Here is a 20065-nt window from a genome sequence, read left to right on the forward strand (position 1 = left end):
AAAATGAAAGATGTGTATGTGATCTTCCCGCTCTCTCAAGGACACTATGCCAGAAAGCTTCATTGATTTCTTTGACTGTGTGGTTGCAATTTCGCCTGCTCCTCCTAAACCCTCTAAAGCGAGCCTCATGGAGTCACCAAAGCAACTGGCAGAGTGACGCTCCTAAAGCCCTTTCCGACCTGATTTCTCCCCAGAGGGGACCTCGCCGCCCAGCCGAAGAGGGGCCCGAGGAAGGAAGACTCTGCGAGGACTGTGCCTCCCCTGACTGTCCCTTCATTGCTTATTTGCTCCTTTCTAAATGTTTACTTGCATTCCTTCTAAAAAGGATTTGAAGTGGAATTTCTCATCAAAGCTGACCACCAAAATATCTAGATGAGAAAGAGGTGCCCACAGCCCCCACAGAATCAAGAGAATCAATACCCAGATCCAGTGTCTCGGCTTCTCCAACGGAAAAGGCTTCCGGAAGGAGGCGTTGTGGGGATCTCTTACACACCAGCAGAAGCAGCGGGCACTCCAGCACTGGTGCTGTGGGGCTCACACCAAGGCTGCCTGCACAAAACCGCTTTCTGCATTGCTTTATCTGCATCTCTAAAGAAAGGGCGGGATCCAGGGAGAGAGGAGTGAGGGAGGGAAGGAAAAGAGGCCTCCTCCTTGACACCTTTTCTTCTTACGGGGAAGCGGATTTCTCCTGCCTCAATCCTGGACCAGCCGCCTTGCCGAGAACAAAAAGACCCCAACACAGTATGGGCCGCTGTTGGGATGCATGGTTCTGCAGGACGGAAGGGAGAGACCACACCAGAGAAGCTGCCAACAGGCCATGCGTCCTGGCTGTGGCTCAAGGAAGGCTGCCACGGTGACAGTCGAGGTTGGGTGTCTGGGACTCCCCAGGGCTACATGCAGAAGTCTCCTCTACTCTGAGCTGAGTGTGGACAGTCAAATCTAAACATCCCAATCCCTGCCTTTAAGGAGTTCCCAGTAACTGGGGGAGGCAGGCACACAAATGGATAATTTCAATGTTATCCTATAGGACTCATTCACACTTTCTACCACTATCTAGTGAGCATCTACTCTACTGGCACTGTGCAGAGTGGTAGAGATTTAGAATGACCATGAAGCTGGGGTCTGATGCCGTAGACTAATGCTGGGGATGCTGTGAGAGCACAGAGGAGGGTTTCTACCCAGATTGGAGAAATCCTGAAAGGTTGCGTGGAGGAGGTGACGAGACAGAAGGTAACAGAAAGGGTGCTCCATGTAGAAGAAACAGCACGATCAAATGCACAGTGACAGGACGCAGTTAGTACCAGGGGCACCATAAGGCTGGTCAGGTGTGGACTGCTTCTGACAGCACTGTGACTTTCAGATACACCGGACAAAAAGCCCTCCTCTTCTCCTGGGGTGTATCCTTAAGACTGAACTTGGGGCCTCTGGAGCATGGGCTATGGCAGCTCCATGACCTCATCCTCCAGGAGGTGATGGGCCAGTCCAGACGCGGCTTCTAGGGGCTCTGAGGAAAAACAGGTAGTTGGATGCATTCTCTTTCACATGTAGTCACTCTCGTCTAAACATGCTCCCATGGCAAGTTCTCTGGTGGCAGAGCTCACGGCCATGGGGTGCAGTCTCTGCTCGTGGTGGCTTCTGAGAAAAACCCTTAAGGGCAGCTAGTTAACGCGGGGGTTCAGAGCTACACCCAGCTGACAGGGTATCCAGGGTTGCAGGGCAGGGGATGTGCCCCCAGTGGACCAAACATCTCCCTTCCTTTTGGGGGAACAGCATCAGTCAGGGCCCTACTACATGCCGTGCACACATCGTCACACTTGGTCCTCACCCAGTGCTGTAAGGTCAGTGCTGTGGTCCCTATTTTCCTGATGAGGTGCCCGAGGCTTAGAGACCTTCATTAACCTGCCCACGAACTTCCTAACCTGACAGAGTCAAGCCAAGGTCATTGCTGCCTCTGCTTCAAACATGCCTCTCTGAGGCCTCCCCGGCGCATCCATCCTCGACACTCAGGCCTCAGCTCAGACAGGGACTCTCTCCATCTCAAGAGCCCTTCTCTGTCAGCGGCTTTTCCTTTCCCAGCACTTATCCTCTCTGCTGAGACTGCACGGGGCTCTTCATCGTCCACCTCTCTCCCCCAGCTCCACGAGGCAGGGGCCCTGCCTGACTCCTTCACTGTGGTGTCCTTGGTGCTCCGAGCAGAGCCTGGTACCTGGAAACCCCAAACAAATGGTTGCTCAGTGAAGGAATCCCATAAGCCAGCCCTCTGCGCTCTGCTGGTATTGCTCAAGATGGCGGCCAGTGGCCCACTGGGAGCTTGGGAGGAGCCCCCAGTGGCTGCAGACTGGCCCACAAATTTCCTGAGTTTCTTCTGAATTTCCTGAGTTTCTCACTGAGGGCAGGCATAGATTCCACATTTTCATTTCTACTGCATCTAGCCTCTAGAGAACATCCAGCAGTGTGCTATGTGACAAACGTTTGGGATTCCCATAACTCACATTCCTTGATGATTCAAATTCACTCTTGTGCCTGCAAGTCGGCCTTAGAAGGGTGGCGCAGGCCTCTCAGACGTGCGTCCGTGCTGAGCATGGGCCACTCCCTGTCGTCAGCGAGCGCTGTTATCCATCACTGTGAGCGCTGCCTCCAGTTGGCTCTGACGTTCAGTCGCTGCTGTTGTTGCTTCAATCGATTCGTGTGGACACTCACTCTGAGTGTTTGTTTTCGGTGATTGCTTTGGTTTGTGTTGGGCCATTTTGATTGTGATTTTCTTCCTCTCCAACACTTGCTTGTCTCCAAATTATTTTTCCACTAAAAAGCAGTGGTAAGACCATCGGCCCTACTTTTGTGGGCCACAGTCCTGAGTGTTTTGGAAAGAATGCTTGCACCCCACCTCGTGACTGCCTGTAATCCTTGAACTACCACACTGTCTTTTGTTTTGTGATGAGACAGACGCGTGAATTCCTAAAAATCATCGTGCTGGACAAAATGGGGTGAGGGGCACAACATTCAAAACCATCATCAGTGACACATAAAAAAGAGAGAAAGAAAAAGACGCCAGCACAGCTTTACATGGGTTAAATGGTCCTTGGTGCTCCGAGCAGAGCCTGGTACCTAGAAACCCCAAACAAATGGTTGCTCAGTGAAGGAAGCCCACAAGCCAGCCCTCTGCGCTCTGCTGGTATTGCTCAAGATGGCGGCCAGTGGCCCACTGGGAGCTTGGGAGGAGCCCAAGAACTACAATAAATATGGCCCTTCAGCTTGAAGAGACCTGGCGTTTGCTGGTGGCAGTGGGCGTGGGACAGGTTGCAGCTGGTGCGTTATTAGGAAGTGGTGGAAGGAGGGTTTTCTGAACGGGGTGGAAGGTTGTAACCACAAATGCAGGTGGGTGTGGCTCATGACACACAGTGAACCGAGTAGCTGGTGGATGTTTGAGACGTGTACATGTGCGCTTACGTTCGTTCCTATGTGGCTCAGCAGCATTCTGCATGCACTTGGTATTTCTCAGGGAGGAAATCGTGCATAAGCAAATGTGAAATTCCTGTTATCTTCAAATTGTTCCATAATATATCAATTGTGTTGAAACAAATTCACATTTTCAAGGTAAGTGTTATAGCAGGACTGGCTGTGCCGTGATTTACTTTAATCTTTTCCTTGTTTATTCAGACTGGACCAAGAGGATTGAGTATCAGCCAGGCTCGGGGAGCGTGCCGCTGTTCCCCAGCATCCACCTGGAGACGTGCGACGGGGCCGTGTCCTCCATCCAGATCACCACAGAGCTGCAGACCAATTACATCGGCAAGGGCTGTGACCGGGAGACCTACTCGGAGAAATCCCTTCAGAAATTATGTGGTAGGTTTTTCCCTGATGGGATTTTTTAAGTTAATTGCTTTTAAATGATATACACTAATAAAGGGTATCTTATTATATTATGAAAGTATCAGCCCCTCCCCGCCACACTGGTATATGTACCTCCCAGATGGATGGTAAGTTGACTTATTGTGGTTAAAGGATCTGAAGGCAGGCACAGCTTTCAGCTTCCGGCACACCTGATCCAGACCCCACCGTATATCAGTTGTGTGGCTGTGATGTGACAAAGCCTCTGTTCGTCATCAGTAAAGCAGGGATCAGTGACACAATGTGTTTAAGAACACCCAGCACGGAGCCTGAAGAAACAAGGGTCTCCTTCTGCCGTGTCGGTTTATAGAGAGGCGCCTGACCAGGAGCCCCAGGAAGGGTGGTGTCAGTCACTTGGGAAGAAGCTAGTCTCCTCCCTGTGGGACCAGTTACATAATTTGCAAGGCCCAGTGTCAGGGAGAGAGGGCTTGCTGTGGGTGGGCTGGGAGGTGGCGCCACAAGAAAGGTAGGCGGGGAACTAGGAAACAAGGCTGGCGGAGGGCGCTACAAAAGGCCGCTTAGCTTCCTGGAGCACCTACCGTGTGCACACTGCAGACTCTTCACGTGCATTACTTTTGTGAATTCTCTCTTCAGTATGAGGAGGGTATCATTTATCCCATTTGAAAGATGGAAAATTTGGGGCCCAAAGAGGAAAAATGACTCATTCAAGGTCACACAGATAGAAAGTGACAGAGCCAGAATTTGAAGTTGGGTCTATCCCAGCTTCATGAAGAACATGACGGGCTCTCCAGCTCCATCCCCGGGAAGGAGGGCCAGGCCTTTGGAGCTGGAACGTGACTCTCTCAAGGGAGCCTGTGGAAGGAGAGGACGCTCAGCACAGTGGGATGGTCCCATGTGCTTCGGAAACCAGACTGATGATGTAAGGATGGGCCCCTCCTTCATCCCCACCATGTATATTTCATTTCTTTCTTGTTCTTGCCAAGAAAATTCAGGAACTCGCACTTGACTCTGCAGCTGTGCTGTGGGGAGCTTAGGGAAGAGTACTCTCAGACTGGGTCTGTATTTGGGGGTAACTACATCTCTGCAAAGGGAAAAGAAGGCTCCTGAACACACAGCCTCTCCTGCCATCCTTCCTGGTGACCCCTCCACTGCTATCTTTGGGGGCCGTTTTCCTCCATCAACATTGCCATATGCACGCACGCACACACACACAGGCACACACACACAAACGCACACGCACACACACATGTGGTGCACACTCACATATACACACATGCTCTCACCCACACTGCTGTTGACTAAAGAACCAAATGAAAATTTCAGCGCTGAAGGTGAAACAAACTGTGCTTGGGTCTCACCATGTCCCATTTATCACGTCACCAGGCTGGCAAGGAAGGCCTGTGGGAATGCAGGCTTCTCCAAACGATGCAGTGGACCAGGGGAAGCACCCCAGCTTCAATATTCCAAATAGCTCTTGCGAAAATGGATATAAAGGGCCTGCAGTATGCAGAAAACTGGCCCAGTCCCTCCTTCACTCTGTGTGCGGAGGAGCCATCTCAGATGACATCTTACTTTGAATGAATATCCCATTTCGCTCCCCGTGCACCTGAATCATACGCCAGCTCGACCCCACGCCACCGCGGGTTACAGTCATTTCCTAAACTCCTCCGGGTTGGAAGGAGTTGATGGAATCAGCTTGTTAAAGATCAGGTGGGCCCAAGGGCATGCACTTGTGATTTGATTTTGAATGTTGCTGGGAAGAGATGAGCCGACACTGAGAATGAGAAGGATTTTCTGAGGGAAGAAACTTCAGAGCAAAATTGCATGTGCTGCGAACACAGCTTGTTGCTCCGGGCTGCCAGCCTCGCCTCTGCAGCAAGGCAGGTCCATGCAGTCGGGAAAGCAGCTCCCCCAAGATGCGAGCTCCTCTGGTCCTGGGAGCGACCCTTTGTTAAGAGAAGCCTGTGTGTCTTTCTGGTGACCTTCTTGGTTGTGCCAACTGCCACATTTAGGGGCACTCTGTCCCAGGAACCCTGACAGGCAGGGCACTCTGGCTGCCATACTAGGAGTCCAGATCTTGACCTCTACTGAGGGAGAGCTCAGGAAAAAATAGCAGAAGCAAATGAGGGAGACCCACATGCGCATCTGGTGCTGGAGTCTGCTCCTCCTAAGGAGGCAGCTCGTCAGGCTCCATGTTCCCTCTAAACTGCCCAGGAGGTGCGGGCACTGTAATTCCTGACTCCTGCAGAGCACGTCAGGTTCTCGAGACGAGCTTCTGTGTGTTTCCAGTGGATGGTAGACAAGTTGCTTGCAGGGTTTCCCAACTAGGGAACTGCCATGATACTTTAAGCCTCGGCATTCATGCATTTTTCATCCTATAAATCTTTATTGACTTTGGATGGAAACAGGGAGACCAATTAGGATGTTACTGCCATAGTCTAAGCAAAAGATAATGAGTTCTGCCCCAGGGGAGTGGCAGAGGGCAGTAGTAGCTGTAGTCTTAATCTGAATGGAAGACAGATTTAGGAGGCAAAATCAGCAAGAGGCGATGACTGATTAGCTGTCTGGATGAAAGAGAAGGAATCTAAGATGACTCCAGTGTAAGCCAGCATCTAACCAGACAAGGGTGCCCCAGCCAAAACTAGGAATCCAGGGCAAGCACAGATTCAGGGATGATGAGGATGGGTGCCTGGGGGACATCCAGGTGTAGGTGCCCAACTCTAGCCTGACTCTCCATCCTCCCGAGGACCTGCCTCCACCTGCCATGCCATCCTTAGCGCCCATTTCCTCCTGCTGTTCTGCCGTTTCTTGGCCAGGACACCTCTGCTCCGTGCCTGGCTGGTTCTCATCCCTAAGGCTTCATTCATGTTTTCTTCCTGCTAGAATCTCTCTCCCCTTCACCGTTCCAAATGCTTCCCTTCGGTCAGTATTCTCCCGCCCTCTGTGCACACTGGGGAGGCAGTCCTTGGCTGCTGCCTGGTTGCCTTTGAGTTCTGGCGCCTCTTCTATGGTGCTGTCATTGTGCAGTGACCCAGGTCGGGTGTCTCCCAGAGGGGCATTGTGGATGTCTGGTCACCGCCGGCCTGCTTCCTCCTCCTGCAGAGTCAGTTCCACTAGGAGCAGTGACAGGATTCTGTTTAAGGGGAAGTTGGACAATAGCTGGCAGGAAGCCTGCTGCCAGGAAGTCCCTGACAGGTGCAGCAGCATTAGGAATGGCTTCTCCGTGCCTGGTGAGACACTGGACGCCAGGCATATTGCCTCCTGAGGTTTACACGTCCATTCTGCCTCGAAACAGCGACAATGCAGGGCCCTGAACCAGTGTCCCCTTCAGCTTGTGGGGCCAGACATAACCCAAGATGGGCCCCCACGGCCCTTGCTCTACATAAAGGCAGGCTTCTTGGAGAATTTAGGTTATCATTCCCTCTGAATTCAGAGGTTCACCATGCAGTTCTGGCCATCTCAGTATCCGGCTTTCCAGAGGTGAAGCGTCACAGGACTGCCGGGTATGAAATGCTTGATGACGCCCTCAGGGGGACCTCTTGGCCAAATTAAACTTGACATTGACAACAGCCCAAGAAAAGGCCTGCTCTCATGCTCCTAAGTCACTACAGATCACAGTAAATAGAAAAGCAGTTGTTATGCACACGCCCTCCGGAGCCCAGAGACCAGGGCCGCTCCTCCGAGAGAGCACAGGGCTCCTGGTAGCTGGCTGGCATCTTCCACACGGAATGCCCAGGTCAGCTCTTTGTATGTGGAGTCAAGAACTGCGAGGACGGCCCTGCTGAGGGAAAGGCCGCAGCATGAGGGCATGCTACCAAATCAAGTGACAGATCTGTCAGAGCAGCTCAGACCACCAGACGTGAAGTTGTCCTCATGGTTTATACATGTATGAGCCCAGGAGGTGTGCACAGAGGATTCACTCATTCATTCATTCATTCATTCGTGTATTTATTAAGTCAACAAATATTTGTTGAATGTCCAAATGCTGTAACTCTTGAGGTCATGTAGAGGTTAATGAGACCACTTAACCATTCAGTGTCCTGACATTTAAAAAGCTAAGTCCATAGTTTTCTACGACACCTTGAAGCTTAACAGAGCTCGTCCTCACTAAGGATGGTGATCAGAGGCCTTTAAACCCTCAGAATAGCCCAACTATAGGAAGCTGTTGTCAGTTTCTCCGAGACACCTTTAAAGAGCTGGAGCTCCTGGGGAGACAATATCAGTCCCCCAGTTATAGCCAGTGCTTCTAATCTCAGACAGCTGAAGCGGGCTTCTTACTCTGAGGAAAACTGGTGCATACCTGTTGGGAGTCAATTTAAGTCACCAACCGTACATCAGCAATGGGCTGCACGCATGAATGACGATGGCAAGCAGGGAGCTTCTCTCTGGAGGTGCTTATTTCTTGGAGGTCGTTTAAGCAGCTACCTTGCAGCATGCCCTCCTCTGTTGGAGGGAAGGTTTTGCCTGCAGTGGCCCTGCCCAAGCTGGTCAGCAACTGGCAATCCATGGCCTTGGCCCGGGAGCCTGGCTGAACACCCCTCATCGGAAGCCCAGCTTGCCTCACCTGGAGATCCAAGTTTCTGATTCCCAGGCCTGGGAGGAAGCCCTCTTGCCTAGGATTCCAGACATGGAATGATAGTCTGATTGTAGGAGCAGACAAGACATGAGCTCCTGAAAGGACATCAGAAAGGACATGCCGAAGGCGTGACAGAGAGATGGGACTATAGCTGCTGATCTAAGTCACTTAGGGGGATATCGGTCCCCGTGTCGCAGGGCCAAGGGGTATCAGGGGTCAAAGAAGCACAAAGAGACAGAACGCGTTCTCCCAGCACACAGCCCTAGCACAGCGTTTGTACGAGGGCCTCCCTGGCCTCCCCTGAGACTCCACCACCGAACTGCTCCACTCGATGAAAATAAGGCTCCCTACTGGATCCCTAAAAGTGGGGCCCCTTTCTGTCTGGTTCATTGCTGTGTTCTCACAACGTGCCTGACCTAGCTGAGATGTGACGCAAACACTTACTGAAATAATATAGAGTTGATATTGCCAATTGTGAGAATACCCTACAGAATGAGGCCTGTGTCCTTGATGACAATGGTTCCTCGCCTCTGAGGCGCCCCCCTCACTGTAACCCTGCCCCTTCCCCCACTGCAATAGAGCATGAGGAGCGTGGCCTGAGGGCTCCACGTCAGTCACCGTTGCTGCAGGCCCACGTGAAGTGCTAAGGACACTGCCTTCACCAAGGCCGTCCAGAGGAGACTGCAAACCCTACAGCGAAGGATCCCAGATGTAACCCCTGCACCTGTGCACCATTCGGGCTCCCACTCCGCGGTCTGCCCTGAAATCTGCCCCGTTCACCCCTGTCTTTATCCGCTTGCTGGCTCAGCGAGGCTTCCCCTCCCAGGCGGGGCTCAGGGACCTTGCTTTGGACCTCACCACTGCTTCCAAGCCCCCCTTGCTCAAGTTGCACCAGACAAGTGTAAATCTCAGCAGCCTGGTGGGTCCCAGGGACCTTCTCGAGGATTCCCAAGGAGCGTCTTAAATACATCCTGATGTGCAGATGATGCCACACCATCTTTGCAAGTGATGCATCCTGTTTACCCACTGCTTCCACGGGATCCCTTGGGAAGGGGAGAGCAAGAAGAACTTTGGGAGAAAGTAAATCTCTCTGTTTGTTTAATTGCACTGAGAAATGAAATACAAGCTGTTAAGTTTGTGGCAGTCTGCGCCATCTGGTGAAATGCAGCTTGATGCTGTCGGGGAGGCGGCATCCGTGGGTTAGGCGAGGTGGCCTGCTGCTCCCCTCACCAGGGAAGACAGGAAACTCCACATCGATGACCTTGCCAGGGCACATGCTGTCTTCAGTGTGCCTCTCTGTGGACAGCTGCCTGAGTAGGGAGGTGGGGTCCCAGGACACTGGACTGTGTTTGGCTGGACGCTATACTGTGAGGTAGAAAGAACATTAGCTGGCTGTCTGAGAGCTTGGCCTGCCCATTGATAGCTATGTGACTGTGTGATCTTGGTCAAATTGTTTTCCCTCTCTGGGCCTCAGTTTCCATGTTTGTAAAGTGCAACGGAAGTTACAGGATCTTCCTAGAGCTTCATTGAGGTGGTGCAGTGGGGAGTGTGGGCCTTGGTGCTAGAAAGCCCTGATGACGAGTCCACTCCCTGGCTGATTGTGATTCCAGGCTCGCTGAGCCTCGGGTTTCTTATCTGTAAACTGAATCATATTCACCACATAGACGAGTAACGAAGAAAAAGTATTAAAGGACTTAAACCAGGTTGGGCCCTCACATCCCAAAAATTCCTAGGAAAATAATAATAAAGGCATGGGAGCAAAGCTGGCCAGGGCAGACCCCCGGCACACACCTGTGCACTGGGCCCTACTCCACAGCGCTGGCTTCTTGGCTTGAGATAGAAGTCAGGAGCCTTGAGTGCTCAGCCTGCATCTCTCTGGCCACCCGAAATTTCAGGAACCAACACACACGCTGAGTATGCCCAGTTACTGGGCTGTCTTCACACTGCACAAATCCTGGTGTCAGAGCCAACTTACTGATGGGTCAAAGAAGCCGCTGCCATGTTGCATATTCTGGGTGTTCTAGAAAAGGAACTTATCCCAAAAGACCATGTATCTCCCACTCCCAGACCACCCCAAAATCTCTACCTACCATCACCTTGATAGATTTCTTTCTTTCAAATACCTATGGAGGGTGATAACCCTCAAGACTTGGTTAGTCATTAAAACATTAGTGTGAATTAGCTTATCAGAGAAGCAAAATAAATACCAAACAAAGATCTAGGAGCATAGGATGGAAACAAGTAAATATTGATGAGAGAGAGGTGTGGGGTACTGCCAAGAGCCTAGATGGGCAGGCTCACATGAGTATTGAGTAGATGGCCAGAAGCATCTCTTGGAGGCACTAGGTGGGAAGAAAGGCAGTTATAAACATGAATGGAGTGCCTACTATGTGTCAGGCACAGTACCAACCAAAAACTCTAGGAAATACCCATGTGAATAATGCAGTCAACAATGCCCACACTTCCCCTTGATAAGCATAAGCTACAGGGTGGTCATGAATTTTGGGAAAACGGAATCTCCCACCCTCTCAGACACCGCAATTCCTGGAGGCCTTTCCCAGGGTGAGCCTCTCACAGTGCTGAGCAGAGCATCTGCTTCCAAGGTTACATATTTTTCACATAGCATAACCTTCCGTTGCAAACCAATGGGTGCTCAACCCTAGACCCAGTGATCTGTCCCAAGGCTGGAGGGAAAACTAGCTGAGTTGAATGTTTTCAAAGAAGTATATGGTTTCCAATATGGCACCTTCCTACGGGATGTTCAAGGGTCGTTTTAACTGGAGGAGATGTTTGTGATGGCTAATTTTGGAACCTAATCCCAAGGTAAGACGACGCTCTGATACACAGAATTCAGAAGTCCAATGATCCCTGACAAATGGCAGGTAATCACACAACCACTGTCCATTAAACCCATCAGCGTTTACAGCTGACTGGTCAGCGCCACGCCAGGGGAGAGCCCCACGCACATGGCCCCCGGCATCGGGCACATCTTAGACCCCCTCACGCTTATTCCCTGACAGTATCGGCCCTTCTCAAAGCTGTCAGCGTGATTCTAAGACACAAATCTGCCCATGATACTCCCACTGCTTCAGGTTAAGTCCTCATGCCTTAGCCTGGAATCCGAGTGGTGCGGAAATGATGATAACTCTAATAATCAGGATAACGTCACAGCTGACGTGGAGTGAGCCTTCACCACGTGGCGGGCATGCTGCTGCCAGCTCCACCGCAGTCTCTCATTCGTTCAGTCCTCTCTGCCCTGGGACGGGGAGAGTCAGAAAGGGTCATGACTTGCTCACAGTCACAAGGCTGGCAGGTCATGCTGCCAGGTGTCAAATTTAAGTTTTGCTGGCTTTAGAACTCGTGTTCTCAACCACTGGACCATTTGGCCTAAACAAGTGGTTGTAAAAAAGTGTAGTGACTACAAAGTGGCTTACGCTCCTTCTCATGGGATCAGGACCTAGAACTTTCCCCCGTCACATCCCTGATCACACTGTGTCACAGTTGCTTCTTGGCTCGGAGCTCCTCCAGGGTGGGGACTGTGCTGGTTCACCTTTACACTGCCAGCACCTGGCAGAGTTCTCAGCACCTGGTCGGTGGTCCATAAATGGCTGACAGGTTAATGGATGGAGGAGTGCACGAAGAGATCCATTGATCCACATCAAAGCCTGGCCTTCTCTGGGAAACTTGCCCGCTTATAACAGCTCCCAGAGCAATCTCATTTCCCTAAATGCCTCCAGCCCCTTTTCCTTGTATAATAGTTAATTCCACTGTCTTGCCACATGCAACCCTTTTGTCTGTAAGTTACTGATGCCTCCCCAAGCCAGCCAGAAGCAATTCAGGTCAAGGCTGCCATTTGGTGTTCTTTTCTCAAGTCTCTTAGCTCAGGGCTGGGCGCAGACCTCTGAGTAAGCACCCTGAGCAGCCCATCCTGACTCAGGAGCAGAAAACAGACGGTCAGGTCACCTACCCCATGAGGAATGACCCTTTGTCATTTCTGTCCCCTGCCCCTGCAGGAGCCTCCTCTGGCATCATTGACCTCTTGCCGTCCCCCAGCACTACCACCAACTGGACCGCAGGACTGCTAGTGGACAGCAGCGAGATGATCTTCAGGTTTGATGGCAGGCAGGGTGCCAAGATCCCTGATGGGATCGTGCCCAAGAACCTGACGGACCAGTTCACCATCACCATGTGGATGAAACACGGTCCCAGCCCTGGCGTGAGAGCCGAGAAGGAAACCATCCTCTGCAACTCAGATAAAACGGGTGAGTTCCCAGCTCAGCCCTCCTGGTGGCTGCCCGCCGCATCCCTGTTGGTTAGGCACAGACACAGCCACTGAGAACGTGGGAGGAAAACAGGAGTGGGAGAGAGGTCCAGGGAAAATATTCTGGTCTCTGGTAGTCTGGCTGCTGATTTCCCGGGCTTGGGGTAGAGCCGGACCAGAAAAGGGAGAAAAGGAGATGTACAGACACAAAGAATGCAAAAATTGGAATTGGTGGTTTTCAAACTGGGTTCTTTGGAACCCCAGCCTCCCCAGAAGTAACTTAGGGTTACTAACGGTGAGATGGGGATGGGGAGGAAGCTGCATCCTTCCCTCAAGCAAAGCAGCTCCATCTGCACGATATTATGAGTAAGACCTCCAGAAGATTATTTTCAATGATAGGACCCTGCTAATTTAAAATAGCAGTTTTAATATCTTTGCCATATGTAATAATGATAGCTAAACTTTGCTAGGCGTTTTCGGCATGCTGAGCCTGTGTGAGGCAGTTCCCAGCTTGGTGGTTAAAAGCACCCCACCACTTATTGGCTGTGTGACCTCAGGTATGTGGTTTAACCCCTCTGTGCCTCACTTCCCTGTCTATAAAATGGGCATTATAGTATTACCTACCTCACAGGGTTTGTATGAGGATCAAATGACTTACTGTCCATACAGCGTCTGGTACACAGGAAGTGCCATCTGTGTTAGCTGTTAATACTCCAAACAGGGCCTCACGTCTCTACAAACAAGTTTATAAAAGCGTTATTGTGCTTCTCATTTTAAGGAAAAGGAAACATCCCTGAGAGGTTAAGTAACTTGTCCAGAGTTACGCAGCCGGGAAGCATGGGTATTGATTGGCATGTAAGCTTAGATCCAGCTCACTGTGATCCTCTGCTTTTGTCACCACACCCCACACGCAAACACACATGCACAAATATCTTACAACTCCATCCTAAATTATAGTTCCACAGTTTCCCATCTCAATGTCACTTTTGTTAAAATGCCCAAAATAAATAAGCGGAGCAAATATTGCAGTGAGATGACCGTGTCGGAGCACGGTCACCAGCTTGGCCACTGCTGTCGGACAGCCACGGTTCATGTCTCAGCTTTTCTACCACTTGACGTGTGACCTTGGAGAGGTTGCTAATTTATCCGAGCCTCAGTTTGCCCATATGTCAAATGGGGAAAATAACCGTGAAATAACATATGAGATCACTTGGCAGCGCCCGATATACAGTCAGTGCTCGACTAGCGTACTTGATGTTGTTAGCGTCATCATCGTATTGCTTCTGCTTTATTCACATTGTGCTCCTACGAGGACCCCACATTTCCCCTCTCAGTCGATCTTTACAATAAATGTTCACCTATTTCCTGGATGTAGAAACTGAGACAGAGAGAGTTGCCTGGCTTTCCCTAGTCATATAGGAAGTCTGTGTCGGAGCCAGTGCCGGGGACCGGTTTTTCTGGGGCCTTCATGCAGGAAGGACCCTGCAGACCTGCATGAGATGGAGCTGAGGTTTGGGAACCGTTCAGGACTCAGCCCGTGGGCCGAGGAATCACCCTGTGACCTGGTCCCCTCAGTGCCTGCCGGGGTGCTCCCATGATGAGCCAGGAGCCAGGCTCAATGAGACCACGGCTTGGCAGTGTACATATGAATGCAAAACAGCACGAGCTGGGGTTAGCAGCCACACACATAGTCCTTCTGGAAGGTATCACATATCCCTGGAGGCAGGTCAGACAGGTGTCAATGTTCCTGCTTACAGAGGAAGAAACTGGAATACGGAAGGTTGAGCGACTGGCCCTGGACAACACAGCAATTACCAAGAGAATCAGGCTTGGGCCTGGGTGCACTGGCCCCACATCCCAGGCCCATGCTACTGGACCGCGCTTCTCAATCCTGCTACACAATAGAATAACCTGGCGCATGCGGAAATGCATGGATGCCAGGGCCCCGCCCCAGCTCAATAAATCGGAGATCCTGGGGGTTCTTTTGTGCAGCCACGGCTGAAACTCTGCACTAGACAAGGGTGCCTTGCTTGCATCAGACCCCTCCACCCAACAGGCGTTTTGTCCCCTCAAATCAGCAAGACCTGACACTGCTCAGCTTTGGCCTTAGTATAAAATAACACCTGTCAAATCAGCTCAACACTGGCATGGAGAAGAACGAGGAGATTTTTCTCCAATTTCTCTGACTTAAAAAAAAGTCTATAAATACCTCCGTGCCTAAATTTAAAAAATTAGGAATAAATTAAAGCTTGATTAGGGCTTTTATAGATCAGAAATTTTTTTTCAAGTTACAAAAGCAACACATATTTATAGCAGAAAACCTGAAAACACAGAAAAACATAAAAGAATACATAAGTCACCTAAAATCCTAATACTTGGAGATATTTATTGATAACATTTGGTATATTTCATTATCAAATGAAATCTTATTTTTATTTCTATGTATATGTAGAATGCCCTCTCAATTTTCAGTCTATTTCTTATAATACGTGTGATACTATCATGTCCTCTGTTCCTTTTACCTGACATTATATCCAGATCATTTCTCTATGTGATAAAATATTCTTTAAAGATAGGAATTACATGACAGTCTAAAATTCTGTCATGGGGCTTTATTATACTTCATTTAACCAGCTCCCTTTGGTTAGACATTTAGATTATCTCCTTTTAAATGTAAATAAAACAATGCTCTTATGAACATTCTTGTACATACATTTGTGGACTTTTTTTTTTAAGATTGGCACCTGAGCTAACAACTGTTGCCAATCTTTTTTTTTTTTTTTTCTGCTTTATCTCCCCAAATCCCCCCAGTACATAGTTGTATATCTCAGTTGCAGGTCCTTCTAGCCGTGGCATGTGGGATGCTCCCTCAACGTGGCCTGATGAGCGGTGCCATGTCCGCACCCAGGATCCGAACAAGCGAAACCCTGGGCCACTGCAGCAGAGCCTGCAAACTTAACCACTCAGCCGCGGGCAGGCCCCTGCACATTTCTTATTATTTCCTGACCGGAAGTTGAATTACTGAGTCAAATGATATAAACGTTAGGAAGGCGATTGATGTAAATTCCCAAATTGCCCTTCATAAAGACTGCGTTAGTTTCTATCTTGTCCTCTAAGTGAAACTCGCTAATGCTGGCCCATTATGAAGTAATTTATGAATAGTTGGATATCAGAATTGATTCTCATCAAGGGCTAATTGCAGTTTTAAAAAAGTGAGAAAGCCAACCACTATCACCACCAGCAACAAAACCCAGCTCGGTGGCTAACACTCACCGCGGTGCTCCCTCACGGCACGGTCCAGCCGCCCCAGGTGGCGGGCGGATGAGGAAGCTTAGCTGTGCCCCGACATTCGAGGACCCAGAATCCTTCCGTCGTTTGGTGCTGCCATTTTCAACCACAGACAGAAAGTTAGAATAGACTTGAGCGCAGAAGCGTTTTATTGGCTAGACCACAGAGTGGCTTGCCTCGCTGCTACTCAACATTCTGTTGGCCAGAATTTGGTCACGCGGCCCCACCTAACCATGGGGGAAGCTGTGCAGTGAGTTTAGCTGTGTGTCTGGGAGCAAAGGAAGCAGGATTAGGTGAACACATAGCAGTGTCTCTCCCACGATGACTGCCTGGGGTGCTGTGCCCTCTTCCACCCCACCTTTGTGGAACCTCTCTCTCCATTCCCCGTGCCCTTTGCTGCCCTCTCTCAGTAACTCCCCTCCCCCACAGGGCTGCTCCTCCTGCCAGGATCCCCTCTTCCTGCCAGTGCAGCCCTCTTGCTACCTCTAAGTTTCAGCTGAGAGCAATGAGTGATAAGTAGCCACATACAGTACTGGCCACTTCCCTACAAGGCAAGAGAGTTAACCTGGCCCAGCAAACAGCAGAGGAGCATGGAAGAGGTACCAGCCAGGTAGAGAGTGCTAGCCTGGGCCTCTTGCCTGCTGGGAAAGGGAGAGGTGCTTCCACACTTCCAGAGATGCCCAGGCAACCACTTGGAGGGACCGAGGTTGTCTGCTGTAGAGGAAGTGGGAATCACTCCCAGCAGCCCGTTGGCTGAGCTGCAAACCCTCATAGACCTACTCTGGGCTGGTGTGGGAGCAGAGCCCAGGAGAACGCTGGGAAAGTGCAACTCACATCCCCAGGAGTTGAGGCTGTATGAAAGCTGGGGCCTGATGCTTGCCCAGGGGTTCTGAGGCAAGAGGCTGATGGGGACACCCTCCTTGGTGGGGTGAGGAGAGCAGGGCAACAGGGGAGCGGGTGCCTACTACAATTTGGCAAAACACAGGTGTTTTTGTTCTTATTCGTGTGGACCAAATGGGCATCCAGAAATGTGCAGGGCCAGAGCCAGGAGTGCTGCAGGACAGGAAGACGGGGTCCCAGCAGGAGAAGCAGATGTGGGGAGCGGTTACTGAGAGGGGGGAGCAGACAGACATCATGAAAGGCCGACTGGAAAGAGCATCGCTCACACCAGGAATGGAGAGGTGAGGGCCAACAAGGTGGGGTTGGAGCTGGCACAAATGTCCCAGCCACCCAGAAAGGGACTGTATGTCTTATCAGATCAATTCCTATGTAAAGGTTGTAACAGGTCCATTCTTATTGAGGGTGGGGGGGGGGAGAGGAAGGGGCTGAAGAAAGTATTCTACCAGGGCCCAAACCCACTCCAGGGGCCACGGGCACCGTGTGGAGATCTCCACAGGGCCTTTCAAAAAACCAGTCTGTGCGCCCATGAGGGAGCCCATATGTAGGCACTGTGTGGCAGAGACATCACTGAGGAAATGACAAACGCCACTGGCTCTTTGAAGAGACTTTCTACTTCTTTTCTTCTCATCCACCTTCCCCACTGCTGACCATGATTGGAGCCAGGAGGAGGCTGGAGGATGAGGTGGTGGAACAAGAAGAAAGAAAGAAGACACAATGATACCCCATCCTTTCCCCACCATTGGCCACCAAGCTGTGGGGCGAGGCTGAGCAGAGGAGGGGGAAGAGCTTTGAAATGGATGCGGCTTCAGGATCTGCCAGAGATGTGGGCAAAGAGAAGAGAAGAGAGCTGCAGCCGAGAACACCGAAGGACAGGGAAAGAAATGAGGCCGATTCCTGAGTGGATCCTGCACCACCCATTGAACAACCAGTCACTGTGGGTGGCAGACTAACGGAGGTGGAGGGAGGGAGGAACCTCCTAGGCTAGAGATGTTCCAGGCCTCCAGTGAGGTCTGTCCTGTCATTCTTCTTGTTCCACCTCCTCACTCACATCATCCAAATAAAACCAACAGGAAAAAATGTTTTCCTGATAGTTACCAACAGAAACTTCAGGAATCAGGCAACTGTGATGGGGACAAGAAATATTTAGTAAAATTCCCATAACCAGGCCTGAGTGTTTTGCCAGTCCAAAGGCTGAGTGGTCACCTTGGCGTCGGCCTACGCCAACCCTGTCATACTTGGCAGCTGACCATTCTCTTCCCTTCCATTCTTTGATTCCCTTCTGAACAACAGCAATGCTTTCGTGAAAACAGCATCTGACACTACTTTGTTATGTTGTCATCATCACAAGGCAGTGTAATAGTCCTTATAATAACTAACAGTCATTGAGCATCTGTTCTGGGCAGATGCTTTAACACATTTCCTCATTGTATCAATTAGGATGCTTTCAGTTATAAGGAACAGGAAATACAGATGCAACTGATATCAAGTAATTTTTAAAAGTTGAAATAATAAAGGGAGTGGGAGATTCTTGTAACTGAAACATCCAGAGCTAGGATGGCTTCAGGCAAAGGGTGATCAAGGCCCTGGCTCCTTTTCTCTGCAATTTCTTAGCTCTGTCCCCATAAGAATATCAGTTTCATGGTAGGAAATATGACTGCGGCAGCTCCAAGCTTCCCAGTTATGTACTACAACTTCCAGAGAAAAAGAGAGTATCTCTTCTATTTGCTTCTGCTAAAAACGAGATAGTTCTTTCCCAGAACTTAGTGAAGCTCCTGAATCACTGGCCTGAATCGAGTGCCTTGCCGGTTCCTGACAGCAGCCCTGTGGCTGGGAGAATGGCCCGACTGCTGGACTTAGGCCTGGGTCCTGAACCAGTCACTGTGGGAGGAGGATTAGCAAGAGTCTGTCTGGCTGGGAGTAATCAGAGCCCATGCCTAGAAGTGTAGTTGGTGTCTATTCCTCCCTCTCAAACCTCAAGGGCGAGGTCTGCACAGGATGTACGACAGTCAGTCACAATATCCTATTCTCCCCATAGGACAGGATCCTAGTCTTATGACATGTTAGGATAATCCAGCATCCCTGTCATCATACAGTCAAGGAAACTGAGGCTCTGAGAGGCTGAGTAACTCTCCCAGCATCAGCCAGAGATACAACTCCACCAAAGTCTGTCTGAACCTGGGGGCCTGTGCTCTCCCCACTACGCCTGGTCACCCGCTCACTCGCCTGGCATTTATGGAGCACGTGCCTCGTGGTGGATTTCTATGTGTGCTACTCTGTAGTGAAGTGTTGAGTTCTCTGAGTGTCGGTCAAAGGACAGCGCATCCCCTCCCAGGGGGTGTTGCCTGGTGGCTACAGGACATCATGGCTGGGACCCATCACATGAGGTTTCCTAAGCAGGAAAGGAAGTTTTTATATCAAGGGAAGGAAAAGTCTCATCGATTGTCTGTGTTTGGGGAGAGAGGTATTTATTCCTGGCTTGGGGAAAGCACAGAACTCTGTCTAATGCTGGGAAATCAATCTGTCCCCCGTCCCAGCCCCTGAAGGTGAGGCAGCTCCCCTAACTGCACACAGATTAGGCCCCCGTAGTCAAGCCTGATGAAATAGAGTAAAAACCCAGAACTCTGGGCGAAACCAGCTGTGTTAAATGTGCCCAGGCTGGCTGACCTGGTTGTCAGGGAGCCCCCTCACCTCTCCCAAAAGTGTCTGCACCAAAAAAACCAGCTGTTAACCTATGTCGTTTTTATCCAGGGCCTGAGGCAGTGTCTGAGCATAAGTTAGGTCAATATTTAAAGCCCAAATGTCTTCTCAGGAGAAGCTTTCTGTCAGCTTTCTTGACTTCCTCTTTCATTTCGGTGAGCTCTGCCATGTGTGTTCTAGAACATTCATCAGAACCAGTTGTAAAAGAGAAAACTGGAATGCCCGTTCCTTTGCCCTCCGAGGAGTGCTCAGCCATGTAGCGGAAGACTCCTCTGGCCGAGACTGACACAGGGCTTCGCTCACCCCGGTCCTCCTTCTGATTTTCAGAAATGAACCGGCACCACTACGCCCTGTACGTGCACAACTGCCGCCTCGTCTTCCTCCTGAGGAAGGACTTCGACCAGGCCGACACCTTCCGCCCCGCGGAGTTCCACTGGAAGCTGGACCAGGTAGGGTGCTCACCTCGCTGCGGCTCACCTTTTGCAGGTATGGTT

The 20065-nt window shown here is 50.6% G+C and overlaps 1 protein-coding gene across 1 annotated transcript in view; it reads left to right on the forward strand.

The window, feature by feature from the left end:
* CLSTN2 (calsyntenin 2) overlaps positions 1-20065 on the forward strand; it is a 553438-nt gene that overhangs the window by 456411 nt on the left and 76962 nt on the right. The window contains exons 6-8 of the mRNA XM_046671513.1: positions 3658-3843; positions 12439-12687; positions 19899-20020. Of these exons, the coding sequence (XP_046527469.1) occupies positions 3658-3843; positions 12439-12687; positions 19899-20020 (557 nt within the window). The remainder of the gene's footprint in view (positions 1-3657; positions 3844-12438; positions 12688-19898; positions 20021-20065) is intronic.

Source organism: Equus quagga, chromosome 1 (assembly GCF_021613505.1).
Source record: "Equus quagga isolate Etosha38 chromosome 1, UCLA_HA_Equagga_1.0, whole genome shotgun sequence".
Lineage (NCBI taxonomy): Eukaryota > Metazoa > Chordata > Mammalia > Perissodactyla > Equidae > Equus > Equus quagga.